Source organism: Malaya genurostris, chromosome 1 (assembly GCF_030247185.1).
Source record: "Malaya genurostris strain Urasoe2022 chromosome 1, Malgen_1.1, whole genome shotgun sequence".
NCBI lineage: Eukaryota > Metazoa > Arthropoda > Insecta > Diptera > Culicidae > Malaya > Malaya genurostris.
In genome coordinates this window covers 117,470,287-117,490,718 of record NC_080570.1, presented here as the reverse complement: position 1 = coordinate 117,490,718, position 20,432 = coordinate 117,470,287, and the positions used below count along the sequence as shown (strand labels likewise).

Genomic DNA, 20,432 nt, shown 5'->3' with positions numbered 1-20,432 from the left:
TTATCAATTGCAATACGGCCATCGCAAGAAGAACTTTGAAATAAACTTACTTCGTTTGACAATGTATTGAAACTATTTATGGGGGCATTTTCTTTGACTGAAAGTATAAAATGAAATTACACACAAAAAAATTTTTACTAATGGTCTGAAATTAGATTTTTTCTTCAAGATTTTTTTAAGTGTCGGAAAATAACCATCAAATGTATAAATAAATAAATAAACAGCTCAATTACCGTATATCGGTATGACATTTGAAATTACCGAAGAATAAATCAAATGTTTGGGATTTCGATTAAATATCGCTTTACCGCGCTTTTTCAGTATTTGCGTTCGCCGAGATTAAAATGAGTTTTAAGAACGAAGACTTTTTGATACAAACTAATGGCATTTTCGTTTTTAGCGGTGGCACTACACCGGTGTAAGGAAGAAAAGGATGCCTTGATTACACCCAAATTGGAACGAATATAGTCACTGCTACACTACACCGGTGTAGCGCTAAAAACAAAAACGGCATAAGTGTTTCGGTACATATCGCCGAGTACGGTAAGAATCATACTGTTCGTATGGTAAAATTACCTTCCAATTACCGAACTTCTGTAAATGCTGATTGTTGTCAAAACGAACTGTCAAACAGTTATTAAATTTTTTTGTGAATTTATTTTTATTAACTAAACGAAAAAAAATCTTGAGGGGTTCGTCGAATAGATTGAGATATTCAAAACATTAGCACTACTCAAAGCTATTTATTTTTATTTATAGACAGAAAGTAACTTCATATAACTGTGTCCACTTGCTGTCAAAACATATCGTTCGAGAGTAACTTCTGGTGGAGAATCGACGGATTGTGCAGTATTCTGGAAGACGCTCATAATTTTGAGTCCACCGGAACATGAAGTCACATGTTTTCATTCTCAATTTTAACCAGCCGTAACTGATAAACATTTTTCAGACTAATTCTATTTTTCTTCACTCGTTTCTATGGAAAGTATTCAAATTCAAAAAACACAAAAATACAACACGTAAGTTGAAAGTTGTGTTTTGAAATACAAAAATCCCTTTAAATTCAGAATTGTACGCACTAAGGTTTCATTCCCGAATATCGGCAAAACTGTGCCGAGATTTGAACAGTCGAGCGTTCAGCAATCATCTCGGTAAACTTTAAAACACCTGAAATTCTTGGTACTTCCCATCTGACAGGTAATTTGCATTTACCGAGATTATCGGTTTGGGGAAGATTATAAATTACTGAAATCTTCGTCGCTTTTGGTAAGAAGTTACCGAAATTATCGGTGTGCATGCGAGCTATTGCCGAGGTTTTAAGCAATTGATGAAAAAGAAATCTCAAATATAAAATTAACATTCCAGTTGAAACTCGTTATCATAGAATTATTGATTTCCACGTTAGTTGATGGTTGAATTGAAAGACTCGGAGATGTGAGGAGAAAACAAAACAGTAGAATGGATGCACTTTCATGTTTATTTCCAACAGAAAACACAACTAGATTTTTCGTAGAAAATCAGCTTCCAGCTACAACGAAAGTAATGAATAAAACATAGAATATTTTAAAAAAAAATTTCCATACCGGAATCCAATCAATAATTTCAAGCAGTAGGGGATTTCTTGTCACGAATAATCGCCTAACATTGGACAAATTTTTCCAATATCACGATTGTTTTCAAATTCACTGATATTTGCACCGAAGAAAAGGGGCTACTTTGATGAATCACCGAAATTCGGTTATCTTAAAGCCGTTTACAGAGAGTGTGTTAATAAACTGATTAATTTGCTGATTTCGATAGAACGAACTTTTGCTGGCAAACACGGTAATTTACAAAACCGTATATCAGAATAACATTTTAAATTGCCGAGAAATCTGAAATCCTAAACCGAGTATTATTTTGTAAAAAGCCATCTTTGCCGAAGTTTTAGTAAAATATCGCTTCACCGTTTGTTTTCGATATCTTTTTTCGCCGACATCGACATTAAATTGACATTGGACAGTTCAACCATATTTTTATAACCGAACGGTTCTGTAATCCTTTGAATTACCGAACGTTCAGCTGTTGAAAATTAGGGTGAAAAATTACCGAATTCTGCAAAATTCTGCGTCTATATAATTCAAGTAATGTCAAATGTAACATTACGTCAATGCATCAATAGAGCTGCGTATGTTTAGCACTTATTTGAATGATTTTGTAATTTCTAGTCATTTGACAAATTGCCGTTTACATAAATTGCGTCACTTCTGGATTTACACGTGACAGGAAAAATTCAGAATGGCTCACTGTGTTATTTCATCACTGCCTATGCATAAGCTTGTCATGTGGTAGTCGATACCGACGCTAGATGGCAATAAAATATGATAAATTTGGTTCCTTCGAGTGCGTTAACTTTAATCTCTTCAACTAACTGCATTTGTCTATCGAAAAGGTTTTTTCTTGCACGAATTCAGAACAAATTCATCAGTTTTATCTTCCTTTTTCCAGCTTACTGATTTTTCAATTGGACCATCGTTGGCGTTACACAATTTCTTAGGCCCTAATCACGTCAGTTATTTGCGAAACCGGAAGCTACGGAAAAGTGATTTAGCAATCCGAAATCTTCAATTTCACGCAACAGAAAACTCTCTCGGAGATGTGTTTTAAAAGCAATTTAGCTCAGCTCAATCCGGCAGCAAAGATTCATGTCTGATAAATAAAACGAAACTGTTTTCAAAGCTTAGTACGGAAAAAAATAAATAAGCACGAATGTTGTTCATTTGTTACCAAGGAAAATAAATGGATTTCCATTACGGAAAGATCAACACAATCACCTTCAGAAAGTACATTTTATGCACATTACTCGCTCCCAGCACATGCCACAATATAATGGAATAAATCAGCAGGGCATTTTCCGGCCAGAACGGTTATATCGGTCGTATTCTTTCTTTTTTTTTGCCCGAATTTCCCGCAGAACAATCTCTTCAAAGAACCCTTTTCAGAATTTAAACATAATAAAATGTGCTACGTATTTCACTGTTTGTGCAAATAGGGAAAAAAGCCCGTTTTATTGACTAATAAAAACATCAGCGAGAAAAATAAGAGGTTGAAGAGTTTCTCGGGTATCCTCCCCTTCCCGGCGGGTGCACCGGTGCGCGCGCACACACACACACCAGACCACTTTGACGCAGCAAAAGAGGGCGTGATAAGCCGTGATGGGCCCCCTAGCCTGAGCACGCGCCCGCTCTCTCTCTCTCTCTCTCTCTCTCTCTCGGCTATACTGTCTTTGGACACAACACTGACGCAATGCGGAAAAGTAGGCGTTCCCTCGAGCGCGGTACTAACACACCCAAACACACACGGATTGCGACCCCGACCGAGAGTGGCGTTTGCGCCCTAGTGTTCGTGTGTCAATTGTTCACCGGGAAACTGGTTTGGGTGCTACTGCGCACCACCACGCACACCAACGGGCGGTCGATCCTCTCAACTTCGGAACCGGTTTCGTTCGGGTCATTCGTTCGCAGCCTACTGTGTCGGTGCTGTTAGAGGGGGGTATTGGTATGTGTATGCGAATGTGTCTGTCGATGTCTGCTGCTCGGTTCGGCGGTTGACTCGATCGTGTGCACTGTCAGCGCTCTTTCTCTTTCGCCCTCATCAGTCGCACTCGAACTCGTTTCGCTTCGGCTGTTGTATGAGTAATTTATCATCAAACAAGTTTTTCCATATTATTCAAAAAACTATTCAAGTTAGTTGAAAGAATAATCTTGAATGGTGAACGTACACGTACAAAAGTCTAATTTATCAATGGGAAAACGTTTGCTGGCCTGCCGCTGGGTGCTGGTTTTAAGCTGAACCCCTTTTCACTGTGGACTTGACTGGCCGTCTTCCGTATCGGAAACAGTGCTCCGACGCGTCAAACTGCGAGTGCGAGTGTTTTTGGTTTTTTGTGCTCCGTTGTGTATTGTTGGCTGCTACCGCTTTCTGTAACTGCTTCTGAACCCTCCGGTTTCGGCCGCGTTCGAGATAACTGCCGTGGCAGCGACTTGGAGAAGAAATAATAATAAATTCTAATCTGTCATCCGGTGGAAGACAACACCCGAAAACAAAAAAGTATCCACCACCAGAAGAAGATCGTCATCGTTGTGTGTACTAAAGAGAGTGTGTGACACTTCCGAAGCGCCATCTTAGCAGCCAGCTGTCGTGATCATAAAATTAATCGACTGTCATTTGTTTCGCAAATTCAAATGACCGAACCTAGGTTCGGTCGGTGACATTTCCAGTGATCCTCGGTGATCCTCGTTCAGCAGTAAGTGCGTGATTGATTACCCCGGTGATTGGCATCTGCTCGGTGACTCCCGTCGTCAGTCAGCCGACTTTACGGGTGTCAGGTTCTTTTGTTTTTTTTTTTCTGTATTGTTTAGTGCGAATATTTTTTTTTGGTTCGACGACGGGATAAGACAACAATAATGAACACATAAAATTGCTCATTGTTATTTTTATAACGCGCAATTAGCGAGTGAAAAAACGGAACCTCAAAACGTAGCCAACGAAAAACGAAGTTGATAGCAGAGCTCCCAGAGTTGAATGCTCACAGCGAGCAAAAAAAAAAGATTATAAACGGAAAAATTCAATGAGAGAAAATGTTTTAGAAGTTGCCGCTCACCTATCGTTTTCTAAATATCAAATTAAACAAATAGGCGCACGGGAAGCGAATATCAGAGAAGAAGAAGAAGACGAAAAAAAGAAGCTAACGAAGCAGTGCGAATGAACGAGAGAGAGAGAGCGGAAAAAAACTGAACGCTTAAGAAATAGTGTTTTAAGATGACTCATTTGATTTAATTGCACGCTCTCCGAAAGGCAATTACCAACACGTAAAATTTGTGAAGAAGCGAAAAAAAAACAGATAAAAAAAATCTATATCGACATTTGGAAAATAGAGTAAAAACAAGTGATCATAGATAGCGCTAGAGAAAGAGAAAGAGATAGATAGATAGATAGAGAGATAGAGCAAGAAAGAGTGGTGTTCACAGGAGTTGAAGAGTTGTTTCGAGTTGTTGTTTTCCCGAAGCAGCCAAAACGTCGGATCCCACGAGGAGGCTTGACCACACGACGTTCAGCATGTTGACCGACATGAGTCCGTCGGCAGCCGGACAGTTCTACGGGGCCCAGATACCGGCCATGGGTATGAACATCGCCAACATCACCCACATGCAGAAACCAACAGTAAGTCCCTTTATTTTTCTGTCTTCCCATTCGGTGTGTGACACTTGACACAAACCGATCAAAACAATATGCCGCCCCACTCGATCTGTCAGTTTTGACAGGTGCGCTCGGGCAACTCGCTCCGATTTTCCCGTCGCTGTCTTCTTGCTGTGATGATTGGCACTTCGAACAGGCACCCAACCGAGTGCCGACGAGCACAGAAACAAGGGTCCGGAACGAATTTTGGGAAGATGATTTGTGCTTCGCTTTCGCCAAAACTGGACCGTCTCCGGTCATTTTGGTGGTTTGCAAAGTGTGTAGTAAATGCGAAGGCGACTGTCAGTCGGTCGGCCGGCGCCTGGTTTGTCGTGGCTTGCTTTGTTTTTTTTATCTGTTTTGCTTGTACCGGCGTTGTTTGATATTCGCTTGTTCTGGGCCCGTAATTTACAAATCTTCATCAACAAATTGCAGTTTGATTGTACTTTTTTGCCGAATACATTTGTAAAGTTTTTGATTCTGATTCCGTGTATGTAAATTTCCCTACGATGACAAATCGCACATCGGAATAATTGTTTAATTACAACAATCCAATGCTGATCGAAATTGCTATTCTCTCTCACTCTCAATGTTTCAATTTTATAGATTAAACCTTTGTTGTCATCTACCATGATAAAGAAAAATGATTTCTACCCCAAGATTGGGAATTGAACACAAGTAGACTGCGTTACAGACGAACGTCTTATTCATTATCCTATGCCCGGCACTCGTTTTCAGTTTTTAGAGTTGATGGAAAAAGTGTTTCAATTCGTTTAGAATAGTAATTTTATGTGCATCTTTGTGTCTGAAATGTACTATTATTAGTTTTCTAAACCCAAGACTTTTATTAGTGATCTAAAAGTCAAATAAAATCCTTTTATTACATTACGATTTCACGATTCCATCTAAATAGAACGCCGATTGTTCGAAAAATCGCGGTCCCACGATTTTGATGAAATTAGCTAAATGCAATATGCAGTGCCTTTTAAGCGCATAAATCCTTCTATTTTATCACGTATTTTGATATAGGTAACTAAAATCAAATATTTTTCAATTCATTTGAGACCAACTCGATTGACAAGCAGTGAAAAGTCTATTACAAAAAGAAGGTTTCTTATATAAGCCTGGTCTCATTAGTAGTTTAAATAGTTTTCGAAATTAATGTCAAAAGAATTGTTGTGTTTTTGTTAATTTGTAATTTGTAAAAGAATTTTAAGATTGCTTTTTTTAATGTCATCTTAATCAGTCGTGTCTCGAACACAGCCCTTTAATGTTGTGCTCCCATTGGTTCCGCCTTATTTATTTGTGCGGTAGAATATATTTGTTGTCGATAAGTATCGCTCGTATCCGTAAGTACAGTATTGTACTGTATTTTCGAACTGTATTTGTATTTTTTAACCAAATAATAAATACAGAATTTTAATTCTTTATCGCATCGAATATCGATTTGCGCAGTACAAAACGTCAGAAAGTGACAAAACGTAGCCAATATAAAGAAATTTTCTTGTACTGTTCTTCCAATTTTACTGAAATTGAACTAAAATACGACATTTAAAATTGAGATCTTTAATCTCTATATTCTATATTGCATTCAGGCTTATCTTTGTTAGATTCGCATGTCAGCTTCTGGCATTGATAGTTTTGGACAAAAGTAAATAAAGGGTTTAATGCTTCTTCAACACAATTCTTTTTGCGCTCACTCCAATTATACGGAGCTACGAAAAAATTTGAATACACCCGAGAAATGAGACAGTCGAGTAATGTACGAAATTTTAGCACCATCAATTTTTTTTAAAGTTATTTAAAAAACGCGTTCTAAAAAATTTTACGCATTCATATAGGAATATCCCGGATAGTTTTTTACCGATTTTTTAAATCTAATACGGTTTTGAGATGGCATTGTCAGGCCTTTGAAATGATGTATTTGAGTCTATTTTCAATCTATCTTCATGTGAATTTTCCTCGAGTAAACCTGGAAAAATAACTATTATTCTTAACAAAGAACAAATAACAATTTTTTATACCCAGGGTCTTGTCAAATTGTTTCTGTTTTGCTTATTTCTTTACCAGCAGGTTGAATGGTTTTTTTTTTCAACGATATATTCACTAATGCAAGGTTGTATTGTTGGGCATAAGTCATGGAAGTATTTTTGTTAGCTTTCCTTAGCCAAGTATAAAAATGAAATGGCTGTAGATAAAAACGTCACCGAGTGATTTGAATAAACTACATTTCCTACACTGGCGGATACCGATAAAATGAATAGTCAAATACATTATTCACATTTCACTACTAGCCTTTACAAAACGACAATGATTCACTCAGTTTTTTATGACAATTCATGCTGAACACAAGCCTTATTCTGAATATTATCAGCTCACATAGATGAAACAATGCGCATATCCCACGCATTGTAAAAAATCTAGTAAATGAATCTATAGTTTGATATATACACACACACACATACACACACACACCACACAAAGTAAAAACAATTAGCACTCAGATATGTCTCCAGGAACAGGTATAACAACGCTAGTATTGCATGATAAACCTAAGAGTTAACTGTCTAAATTTATGACACCGGAAAAGTGGGAAAAATTCATAAAGTTATTTGGTATGGAAAATGGAATTTTCCGTTGAAAAAGTCGTAAATGATTGCTAGATCATCGATAGGTGTTTGGCGCATAACGAATTGCATAGGTGTTTGGGAGTCGAAGAAAGGAATACTAGACCGTTGAAAGAATCTTTTGGCGCGCAACGAGTTGTTTTGTGTGAAGTTTTCACATGCATACTTGATTTATGTGATTCGTAATTTCGTGCCACGTGCTTAATTGGGTATCAACATTATTGCTTGCCAAATGATTTAATGATGGAACGCATATGAGTATTCTAGCTAAATCGTAAACAGGATAAAAAGTTCTGATATTGTTTACCAGAAGATGCATTGTGTGCAATGTAATCAGTTAGATGATTAATGTTGGCCATCGTAGGTGTGAGTTGAACAAATCACAGTATAAAACGATTTTTGTACGAATCAATTATAGGGGCCCCTATTATCGTTCTCACTTCCACTTCCACATTCACTTCACTCACATATCACTTCACATATTTTTGTAATCACTGCAGTGAACAAAAACATTTGTTTCTAACAAAATTTTGGTGATTCGATGTTCGTAATAACAACAAGCTCATCTAAGTTATCACTTTTTTCTCTGAAGCGACTTTCGTGATAAAGACCTATATTCACTACACTTGGTTTTCACCGTGTAGTGATAGCCGTAATAAGGGCCAGGATTCTACTGTTTAAATAAAGAGATCAAACAAAGAGGTTTGCCTTGCATTTAGCATGCTGAAGTTCGTTCGCTTCGGGTAAATTCTGGTGGACTGAAAACCATTACTTGTGAGATTTTATGCATTGACTCGAATGATAAGCTGAATACTGGTACAATCACTCCTCATGTTCACTCCGCTATAACAGAAGAATTGCACATTATTTTCATATAAAACTTTCTGATATAGATTCTCAGTACCGAACTCCACCATTCGTTAATTGTAGGTGGGGTACTAAACAAAATGATGTGGTGTCGACTAATGAGACGGCTATTGATACAACTATTAAACGAATGCAGAGTTCATGTAAAAGTCAATGGACAAAATATTTAAACGAATTGTAACTTGAACTTTCGAATGTCCAAGAATTACTCATTTTATTTTTCCGTTATTTAACAATATCAAACTAATTAGAGATTGTGAGAGGAGGCAGAATATGAAAAATGTAGAGCCATAGTACTCAGTGTTGGTGATTGCCGAAAATTTGACAGAAGCTGCTATATTGCTATCTATATTGTATACAACATTTTCATTCCGGTAGAAGATGCTACAAGAACCCGAGTCTCTCAATGCATGAACCGCGAGAGAATTTTTCTACATTCCTTCGCTCCACTTCTTACTCTGAGTATTGCACGGCCCTTAAAAAAAATACAGTCTGATAATGATCGTTGCTGTGTGGAATTTCCCAAGAGAGAATCGCAAGTTGACAATTATCGTAGAAAATCGAATCGATGATTCAACTTGATGATTCTCATACTAGGCTGCAATATTTCAAAACCCTTGTGTGGAGTATTCACAGACATTTTCATAGACACAACTTATACAAAGATTATATGCACATAGTTAGAATAAGCGGCAATAGTAAAATGATTCTATCGCAATTATCAACTGCCTGTATAAATTCGGATCGCGAAACGAGAATAAGCGACCGTTTGTTGCATCAGAGAAGATCCCCACAGCAGCGTGCTAACCTTTGATTCTCAGAAATGTCATCGAGAGAAATTCGCTCTCGCACTGGTGTCGATTCTATGTTAAATGAGCCATGCCGGGTTTTTGTTGTTGCGATGATTTCCAACTCTCTTTGATGGCACTGATTCAATCATTGAAGAGTTGCCAGTGAACGTTCTTTGATACGATAAAAGCCATCCTTGATAGTACTCAAGCAAGAGTAAGGATTTAAAGATAAAGTGCGGAAAAAATCGACGTAATAAGGTTCATTCAAGTAAGAAGAAGGTTTCTCCCATCTAAATCATTACCTTCTACCAGAGGAGTCGAACTTAGCGATGCGAATCATCCGAGTCTCTGATATGTCAGAAATTTACTAAATAATTACTGACTGACCAGAAGTCATATATTAAAAGTAAAAAAAGTATTTTCGCTAAATTGTTAATCGAAAATTGTTCCTGTAATTGTCACGCTACGAACATCCATCATATACGACTAAATAATATCACCAGACTAGCGAGAAGTGACGAACTACAAGTCGCGAGGGGAGCTTTTGTAAATTTGCGGAATCAATTTAAAATAGTTATCTTAGTTAATTTGCTTCACTTTTTATCCCATATGTTGAAACCATTAGTTTGAGAGAGATCTACAATCGCTGTTCGATGCAGTGACTCAAAGGACGATATGGCGATCGGTGCATTCGCTTATTTTTTGCGTAACAAAAGCTTTTAACATATTCACAATATTTTTTGATGAATTCATCACAGCCAAGTAATCAGTAAAGCAATGGAAAGATACATTAACAGCATAAGACGTTTGACAATTCTACTGGTCAAAAACATGAATTCAAAAAAAAATTCGGGCGAGACGAAGTTCGACGGGTCAGCTAGTGCAGAGATCATTCTTTGTAATCGCATCACTTAAGAACGGATTGACGGATTTAAATGAATCTTTTTTTGTTTGATTAGTTTCTACCCCCACCGGATTCGTACATCCAAAAAATTAGGAAAATTTGCCGAAAAATTAGGAAAAGTCCATCCATGGACAATGGAATTTTCCGTTGAAAAAGTCTTCAAATATTGCTAGATCTACGAGTGATGTTTGGCGCGCAACGAGTTGCATAAGTGTTTGGTCATCGAAGAAAAGAATACTAGATCATAGAAAAAATCGTTTGGCGCGGAACGAATAGTTTTGTGTGGAGATTTCACATACATACTTGATAAAAAAAAATCAAAATTATTGTTCGCCAAATGACTGAATGACGAAATGCATATAACTGCTCTAGAAAACCCGCTGTAGGCAGGAGAAAATGTTCTGATATTATTTACCAGATCATGAATTGTTAGATGAATTTTGTTTAATATAGTCAGATGAACATGATTGGTTATCGCACGAGTTTAACATATCAGAAATTTTTTTAATGGAGTAATGAAAAGATTATGCTGTAGAAGCGCTAAGGTCAAACTAAGAGATTTTCCTATCATTTTGCTTTCTTATGATTTAGATTAGACTTAACGCGCACAATAAGAGACAAATAGATATCAATGTACACGAAGATTTCCATAACGGATTGAGACTACCATTTTATTTTTCATTTCTGTGAAGAATACAAATCGGTAAGATCAGTATCAAATTGAAATTTAAGCGTCGTCTCTCCAAGCAACCAAAAGTTCCACAGTACCTGAAAAATATATATTCTCTGTTGCGTCGGGTGAACATGCAAGTATGAGTAATTCCGGACCGGATTCCGGAATAAACTGACTGTTCAGAATGCTATGAATGCTGTAAAGTTGTAAATAATTTACCGAAAAAACAACTCTTGAAGAGAAAGTGAGCTTTTTAATCGATTACCGGAAGCAAAAATCACATACTAAAAGAAAAAATATCTATTATGTCGAAACCATTAGAGAGAGGTCTCTGTTCAGTGCATTGACTCAAAGGATGAGATGACAATCTGTGCGTTTACTCAATTTTTGCTTAACAGAAGTATTTCACATTTTCACATTATTTTTGGTGATATTTCTTTTTTGTGCTAAAGCGAATGTGTGTCGGATTCCGTTGATTGTAGGATCAGTAATCAGAAAAATAATGGAGATAAACATTAACTCTTAGTCGTTTGACAATTCTGCTGTCCGAAAACTTAAATTCGAACAAATAATTTTTGGGAGAGACGAAGTTCGACGGGTCAGCTAGTTGATAAAATGTACTGTTTGTTAAAAGCCGATGTACTGTATTTGCTTGAATTCAACGCAAAATGTTTTCGGAAATATGAAAGACACATGTCAGTTTTGTTTGTAGTCATGTCTACCAGATATGTCTCTGACATTACCCATTTTTAACAATATGTTCTTTATTCGAATAGAAAAAAGCCAAACCAAACTGTGGGAATACAAAAAAAATATGCACATGCTTCACGCTTCCGAATATGAATAATCACTAAAACTAGTTTGTGATTTGAATAAATTTGTTACAGTTTGGCAAACTCGTGACACTGCATACGACAGTACGACTAAACTGCATCTCCAAGGAGCAAATCAACCTAAATTCGATAATAACTCAGACAAATATTCATCTCGTCGGAAATAATCTCACCGTATCCCGCACGGTACCTACTAAACTTTTTCAATACTTGCGAAATTTATCTAAGTTTGTTTTTAAACTGCTTGGAATTGACACTTTTCCACGTTTGCGAATGCCAGAATGCTGAATAACTCGACGGATTAGTGATAATTTTCGTAAAAAGTGATAGAAAATTGATATGCGCAAAATCCAATTTCTTAGTATTGTTATTGATAAATCTTTTAACTCATTTGTTGTGTATGAGAGTATGTAAAAATCGACCATTCGTAAACCACATCAACCCGGTTGAACAACTCGAAGCCGGCTGATAATGCCTGTCAACAATTTTATCAAGAATCATAATAGATTTCCGGCACAATTCGGGCAGAAATGCTGTTAGCAATGTTAATAAAGCACTTCACCTAAAAGTTATTAACGGTCTTCTACTTGCCGGAATCTCATCTATTAAAAAACCCGTGGAGTTTGATATCGTACATTTTCGGATGTTTTGATTTCGATAATTCATCAGCAAGCGTTGACAGTGACAAAATAACAGCTCGACTGTCAAATTTTAACTGGAAGGTAAAATCACGCATTCATTTTATAACGGACAATAAGCCATCCATCAACATTCGCTTTGAAGAGTAATTTCGAATGACTCGGCACTCGCAGAGAGTAAGTTATAATAGTAAACGGTAGAGAAAAGTTTTCTCTTTCGTCTGGTGTTAAATTTAATACTCTATTTTTCATAGCTCGCCTGCAATTTCATTCAAAAGTGGACGTTGAAAGGTGGCTCATTGGCCGTTATAAAAGAAAAACGCGTGAAATAAACCACGAATTGGTCCACACCTCGAACTGCTTGAAATTGACACTTTTCCAGAATTGCAGTCGATAATTCGAGCAGCGTTGATTAGGAAGCAATCAAATGAAAACATAAAGTTTGTTGTCAAATCTCGGGTAATTTTACAAAAGGGCGTATAAGCAAGTGACAGTTTCTCTTGAATAACTCTCTTTTTCGATTATTGTAATGTAATTAAAAAGATTTTCTTTGACATCACTATTCTGTTTGAAAGTCGGAAGTTTCGGGTATCATTTCATGCAAAGAGTTGAGTGGTAAACGTGGAAACCGCTTGGTAATTAATAGAAGAGAAAGTTGCAAAATCACGGGAAATGATAACCGAAATTATGAGATGCATGGGGCAAATCGAAAATTTGGATTTTGATGAAATAATTCTGAAATGTCTAGGATACTCACAAGCTTTCCAGAACACTGAAAAACTCGACGGTTTAGTTAAAAAATCTCGTAAGCAGTGAGGGAAAATTGTTATTAAGTCTTTTAACTCATTCGTTGTATATAAAAGTGTACAAAAAATTTCTCTTTCGATTTTCAGTCATTATTTTACGGTTACGATGTAAAACATATTTTTTCTGTAAAGTTGATCCGATTCACAGCCACTTATTGATAAACTACCGGATTTCAATATATCCAATAAAAATATGACAGAACATGCGTTTTTATTTTACTAACAAGATCTGTTAACTTTAAAATGTTATTACTTTCCCACAATTCAGTAAAAGATTTGCCTAATTTCAGTGAATCAAATAATAATACAGGGTCCGGCACTCGAAGTGTAACCAATTAAAAAGGCCATAAATTCAGTTTGGAAAATTACTTTTACCTAATTCAAAGTACAAAATGTGTAAAAATAATACAAAATTCAGAATCAATTCACTTTTGCTCGATATGACCACCTTTTGCCTTGACTTGATTACTTGAGAGAGCGAAGGTGTTGCTTCGTTTGGCCGAATGTGACTTGCAGGTATTTTGGCCCACTCGCGGACAATAACTTTTTTCAGCGCCTCGAGACTGGTGTATCTTTTAGTTCGGACTTTGCTCTCCAAAATGGCCCAAAGAGAATAATCCATTGGATTCGCATCTGGTGAATTCGAGAGCCATTGTGTGGACGTGATGAAGTTCGGAACGTTGTTTTTCAGCCATTCTTGGTTCACTCGAGCTTTGTGAGACGGTGCCGAGTCCTGCTGAAACGTCCATGGTCTGCCACCGAAATGTTTGTCTGCCCACGGCTTCAAAGCAACCTCCAGAATACTTTCCCGATAATATGTCGCATTTACCTTGACGCCAGGCTCGATGAAAACGATTGGAGAGCGCCCATCTGCGGTTACAGCGGCCCAAACCATTATCTGTTGCGGGTGCTGCCTCCTGGTGGCCAATCGATGACTCAAATTCTCGTATGAACGGTCGGTCAAGTAAACCCTATCGTTTTGAGAGTTTACGAATCGCTCAATTGGAAAAATTTTCTCTTCAGAAAATACAATGTTCGGAAATTGACCGCTTTCGGCCAAACGAAGCAACTCCTTCGCTCTCTCAAGTCATCAAGTCAAGGCAAAAGGTGGTCATATCGATCAAAAGTGAATTGATTCTGAATTTTGTATTATTTTTACACATTTTGTACTTTGAATTAAGTAAAACTAATTTTCCAAACTGAATTTATGGCCTTTTCAATTGGTTACACTTCGAGTGCCGGACCCTGTAATAATGAAGAGCTTCTGTAAACATTGCCGACTACTTTCGTTGAGAATCATATCTGTCAAATTGATGTATTTTCGGAGTGCAAAAGTAAAAACTTAGTCTGGTATTGAGAAAGTTATTCGTGAAACGCTCAATTCGTTATAGTTTCCTAATGGTAAGCAAGATTTCCCGTAAATAAAATTGTAACACTGCCAAGAGTTTATATTTCAGCTTTCTGTCAAAATGACTGAAGATCGCATACTTTACGCTACCGTAAAGAATCATGATTATAACATTAGTTTAAATCTAATCTAGGACGTAAATATTGTGTGAGTTATTTTTTAAATTTATGTGTTCCCTGAATTCCAGGGGTTTCAGTAAAATTTACCGAAAAAACAGTAATAGTTCACGACGTTAATTTATTTACAGACTTATTTAGTAAATTCCACCGAACGTCGGTAATGAATGGTAAACAAATCAAAACAATCATGACAGAAGAATGTTCAGAACAACTTTTACTAAACTGATTACTGAATTTTGAAGTTGTTTGAAAGTCAGTGAAATTTTGTCATTAAATTTATGTTCACTTTGTGAACGTGTTATTATAAAAATCGGGAGAGTAATGGACGATGTTGACTGATGTCCGGCAAATTTCAACAGTTTTCGCTCAAACTAGGAAAAATTGATATTGATAGCAGAGCTTAAAATGGTCACGCATTCTCAATGAAAGAATCTAATCCAACAGCCTCATTTTCAATATTTTACTGTCTCATTCGTAAATCACCGACACCAGAACAAACGAAGAGAGACGAAGAATTCTCGTTTCTCATCGAAAAAATGAGAGAGTATAATTGTCAACGTCACTCTTTCCTCTATGACAAGACGAAACCAAACTAACGTCTTCAGGGAGCATCAGCAGAATTTCAGTTCTCATTCTTTCATCGATGTATTGAAAATCTGTGACGCTTGGCTATAAATAGTGACTAAAATATGACAAATCGAAGTAATTACATCCCAGAACCTCTTTGGAAACCAGAACTACTACAAATTCGAGCACCAACAGGTAAAAGTTATTGTGAAACCTTTTTCTGTCGTTTTCGATTCTCACAGCTTCTGTTGAATACCGACACTGCATACTATGGGATTTTCACTGAAAACAGCAAATGACTGAAAGGGCAAATGAAAGAAAGAAAACAATTTTCAAACTACTGTCCTGCTTATGTCATCGACTGGACATGGATTTCGTTCTCATAGTTTGCAATCGAAGCTGAGAGAGACAGTAATTTCTTGTCATTTTCGTCTATTTTGAGTCAATGAAAATTACGTTTACTAGCTCTGATTGATAGTGATATTTAAGAAAAAAATCGCACTTTAAATGTATCAGTAATGATGCTCGAATAGAAGATTTTTGGGAAATGAATTTTCATAGCCATTGATAAAATCGAAAAGCATGTTAAAGAATATTATCCAATTTAGCTTGCATATAATACACATGCGCCCCCGCAAATTCAAGCGCTGTGCTTGCTGTGTGTTTGAGACATGCAAAATCCTGCGCTCCTGTTACTTTTACATATAAAATTCATGCCAAACAGTGTTTTCAAATCAACCAGCTGGAACTAAAACAAATCCTTTTGTCACAACACTCCAAAAAATTTGAGTTTTACAGGTGACTTAATCCCTCATACGATGTAATTCATAAAGACCTAATTTGTCAAATGACGGAAAATTTTATTTGTAATGACTTAATGTTAGATGAGCTTGAATTTTACTGGTTTCGACTGTAACCTGCGTTTTGCTAGCAGGTGCGACTGTATGAATTTAAACGCACCTTCTACCAACCAAGCAGACACATGCTTCTGTGGCTCAGTCGATTAACAGACGTACTTGCGTTCCAATGATTCTCGGTTCAAGTCGCGTCGGTTGCTATCAGTATTCTTTTTTTTTTATTCAATAAATTTCATGTCATGGAGTTTTAGACACAATATTGAATATGCTTCGACGTGAACTGCGACGCTCCATTTATGTGCATCTAATAAGATGTGAAATCACAGGTTTTTTTATGTGTGTATAATAACTCTTTAGTGTGGAATTTTTTTATCATTATTTTTGCATATCCTATTACATATAGTGCAAACTGTAAAATTAATATCATCAAATTATGGTGATAAGGAATGTTAAAGTAGCATTTCTGAATACTACGAATTGTAAATTTTCACCAATTTGAACATCCTCACGCATATAAATTGACTAACTACATTAATTTACATGCCCGTTTAATATTCCCTATCACTCATCATTTGATTCCCTATAGAAACAAAACACTGTTTTTCATACTGAGCCACTCTACGTTTGCCGACAGTGTCTAAAATTATCAAATTCAAACTGTTATTGATTCACTTATTAACAGAGCAGCGATTCGAGAGCATTCAAAACAATATTGTTCTGATTGACCATCCTACTTACATTGAAAATATAAATATTGCAAATTTACTTCATTTTTATTGATGAAAATATTACTAATAAATCTGGCACGAATACCATCGAAAACTTTTCTCCTTTCCGATTATCTCTCTAGCGATTTTACTGTGGATAAAATCCGGTATCAAGTTTCGTTGATACGAAAGAAATCACTTGTGAACTTCGAAGCTCAGAGTTTTGTTGATGCTTGTTTCATTAATGAAAATCTCGGAAGTGATTTTTTCTGTCGCTGAGTTCTCTTGAACTGATTTTTTCACGAGTGATAAGGAAATTCACTGTTTCTGATCATGATTTTCCCAGCAATGGTGTTTTAGATATTGTTGGGAAATTCTGCGAAAAAAGTGTGTTGCTGATGTCACTGCCATAACTGGAGGAGGTAAATACGAATAAAATTTAAATGATTTAAATCGCATAGTTCTTTGGGCATATTTCAATGGTTCAAAATATAATCGAACTGTGGGATTCATCCGATGTTTACAATCGATGAGTACTTTTTGTCATCACTTATTTATCCACACCAGAAACTAAAATCAGGTTCGGAATCCAGAATAGGAATTCAGTTTATGAATTTTGTTCCAGAATTCTGAAAAATGAATGTCTGAATCAGAATCCGGAGGATTCGAGGTTCCGTACATAAATTAAGAAACTAAATTCAGTTCCAAAATCTAGTCAGGGAACTAGATCAAGAATTGTAAATCAGTTAAGCAAGATGTATTCACGTCAGAATATGTGGCATGTAACTGGTTGCCAGATCGTTTGGAATGATCATCGAAATAATAAGAAGCAACATTGCATTCGAAACCCCTCGGCGAAACACCAGAAAGGTTCAAACCGGAGGTAAATAAATGTCCAGGAAAAATTCAACCGAAAATTTTTGAATCAATTATAACGAGCGAAACTTCGAACCAAAATCTTTTTTGATGATCTTAATCAGATCACAGATTGAATGAATAACTCATTTTTTTACAATTTTACTATGAAACAGGCTTAACCCAATGGACGATTGCTCTTCATGGAGCCTATCTAGGATCGATCTCGAAAAGCGAATAAACACCATTAATCGACTCATACAAATTCTAAGATGACGATAATCTTCTTCTCTCGCTGCCAATGCGATTATGTTCCTTATTTTGACAAATTTCTATTCCTACTTTTCAATTTTATCAAGCATACATTGTATTTTTTGGCACAGGAAAGTAGTGACACATCTCTAATTAGCCCGGATCCGATATGTACTTCATGCCCAAATTCTCCAATTGTCCCTGATTACAACGAGAAGTTCGATTACTAAAAAACAACAAAATTCAAAACACCCCAAGCTTATCCCGAGCAAACATAACCTCGTAAGCGGAACGAATGCGCCCTTTCACCAAATATTGCTCAAAATAGATGAAAAGGCACACGGAATGCATAAAGGAGCAACAACAACAACAATAGCACTGCTCGAGGGGTTCTCTGACGATGCTTCAACAGAAATTAGGTCTTTCTGAAGAGGTCCTTCTTTGTGTTCGATGTTGTTCCTTGACTTAATCTGGTTTCTGTTGTTCTTTTCAGTTTTATTTTTTTATTTTTTGGTAGCGCACCACCTTGGTTCCTTGCGGTTCTCTTTCTCTCTCTCTCTCTCTGGCTCAGCTGGGCGCTGGACAAATAATAACAAATATGACATTTTGTGTTCGGGACTCCCTTTGGAGTGGCATTAACAGTCATTACTTTGTTTTTTTTTATTATTATTCTTTCTCTCCCGGCTTGCTTTGTTGCCAGCCACTGAGAGTTCCCGTGGAGTGTCAAAAAGTGCTCAATCTCAAGTGCCCATTGAGGCAAGAGTACGCTTTTTTGTCAGGGATCAATTCGTAGTCCAGATTAGTGTGTGAAGTTGGTTGGTTGGTCAAAAGTTTACAGCTCAAGCGAAGATCGGTTTATTTCTCTGCAATCCGGACTAATCTCGTCTTTATCTTAAACATGTTCATTGTTCGTGGGATTCTGCTCTGCTGAATTTTTTTTTTTCGATTTTTTGCATGCTCATATCACATTCTTTTCCGAGACTGCAGCACAGAACGCAGCAAAATATTCATACTCGGAAGAAACTCGCTTCGAGGGGTTTACTTTGGTTGGCCCCATTTTTTCATAACCTGACAGGGGGCTTTCCGCACGTGTGTGTGTGTATGGAATCAAGTCGAAGCAGATGAAACAAGGGGAAAATTATTCAAAACCCAGAGCGAGGTTCCTTCGGTAGAAGACGTGGTGGTGGAGTGACGTGACAGGGGAACATTATCAACATTGAAAGTCAAGTACACACAGGAGAACAACTGAAGGGATTGCGGTATGACATGGCAAGGCATGGCATGCTATAACAACGCCAACTATTCCGGTACGGTGGGGGAGAGCCGCGGGGTCAAATGGCGAAACCTCTGCATAAAAATGTATGATAATCAATGTGCCCGTCTGGCGGGATCGCGATTGAATTCGTAATCGAGCTCCAGGAATCGGAATCGGATGCGAAGGTGGGACTGTGCTTTTGAGCGAGTGTCGAATGGAATGCTGGCAGATTTACATTTTAAACCGATTTTTTATTGCTCTTTTGACAAGTATTACTTTTTAGAAGTTATCTCGAAAGACATACCTCGGTCACACTAAAGAATCCAAATTGTAACTTGTTGCGCACACTTTTCCAGGTACAGGATCAAATGGCTTGCCACACGAAAGAGTATTATTTTTTTGAATTCAGTTGTATCACACGTCATCAAGCACATCTGTCCTCTGCTCAGCGTTTAAAAATTGCGATCCCAGAATTGACGTTCACAATTAAAACAAATTCTCGAGCTCGGTATAGTAAAATGCCGAGACAAGTCGGTAATACACAATTTGGCTGATTGTTCAGTATTCAATATTATATTTTCCGAGTTTCGTTTAGTAAATATACTGATTTTTCAGTAAATAGCTCATATTTTTGCCGAGATTTGGCAAAGTCTTATGCTGAGATAGTCATTGATAAACAATTATCTCAAAAACAGCATTAACAGTGCGTATGCCGAAATTTCGGAACATGTATTAGCTTTTGCCGATGTTCGGCAAGACAACTGTCATTTACGTTTCACATTTTCGCTTGGCAGTACGCAGTTGATTTCTGATGAAATATTTCGAAGAACGTGAGGTTCTACTATCCTTTCATAGAATGCATCTTCCAGATTCTGCTTGCTCTGACGAAAAGTCATTATAGGATAAGTAAACAAGTAATGTGATGTCGATATTTTGTGTGTTTATACGAAAATTAAATAAAATGTTGATTATTTGGCTGTTTATAATTAAAATATTCCAGTTCTTCGTTCACTTTCAATGGCTGAAGGCGCAGAAATTTATAAATTCCACTTCGTT

General features: G+C 36.9%; 1 protein-coding gene across 1 annotated transcript in view; it reads left to right on the top strand.

Moving 5' to 3' along the window:
- The first annotated feature begins 3,703 nt into the window (after positions 1 to 3,703).
- LOC131425574 (transcription factor Sp9) overlaps positions 3,704 to 20,432 on the top strand; it is a 94,067-nt gene continuing 77,338 nt past the window's right edge. The window contains exon 1 of the mRNA XM_058587565.1: positions 3,704 to 5,202. Coding sequence (XP_058443548.1) covers positions 5,098 to 5,202 — 105 coding nt within the window. The 5' untranslated portion in view covers positions 3,704 to 5,097. The remainder of the gene's footprint in view (positions 5,203 to 20,432) is intronic.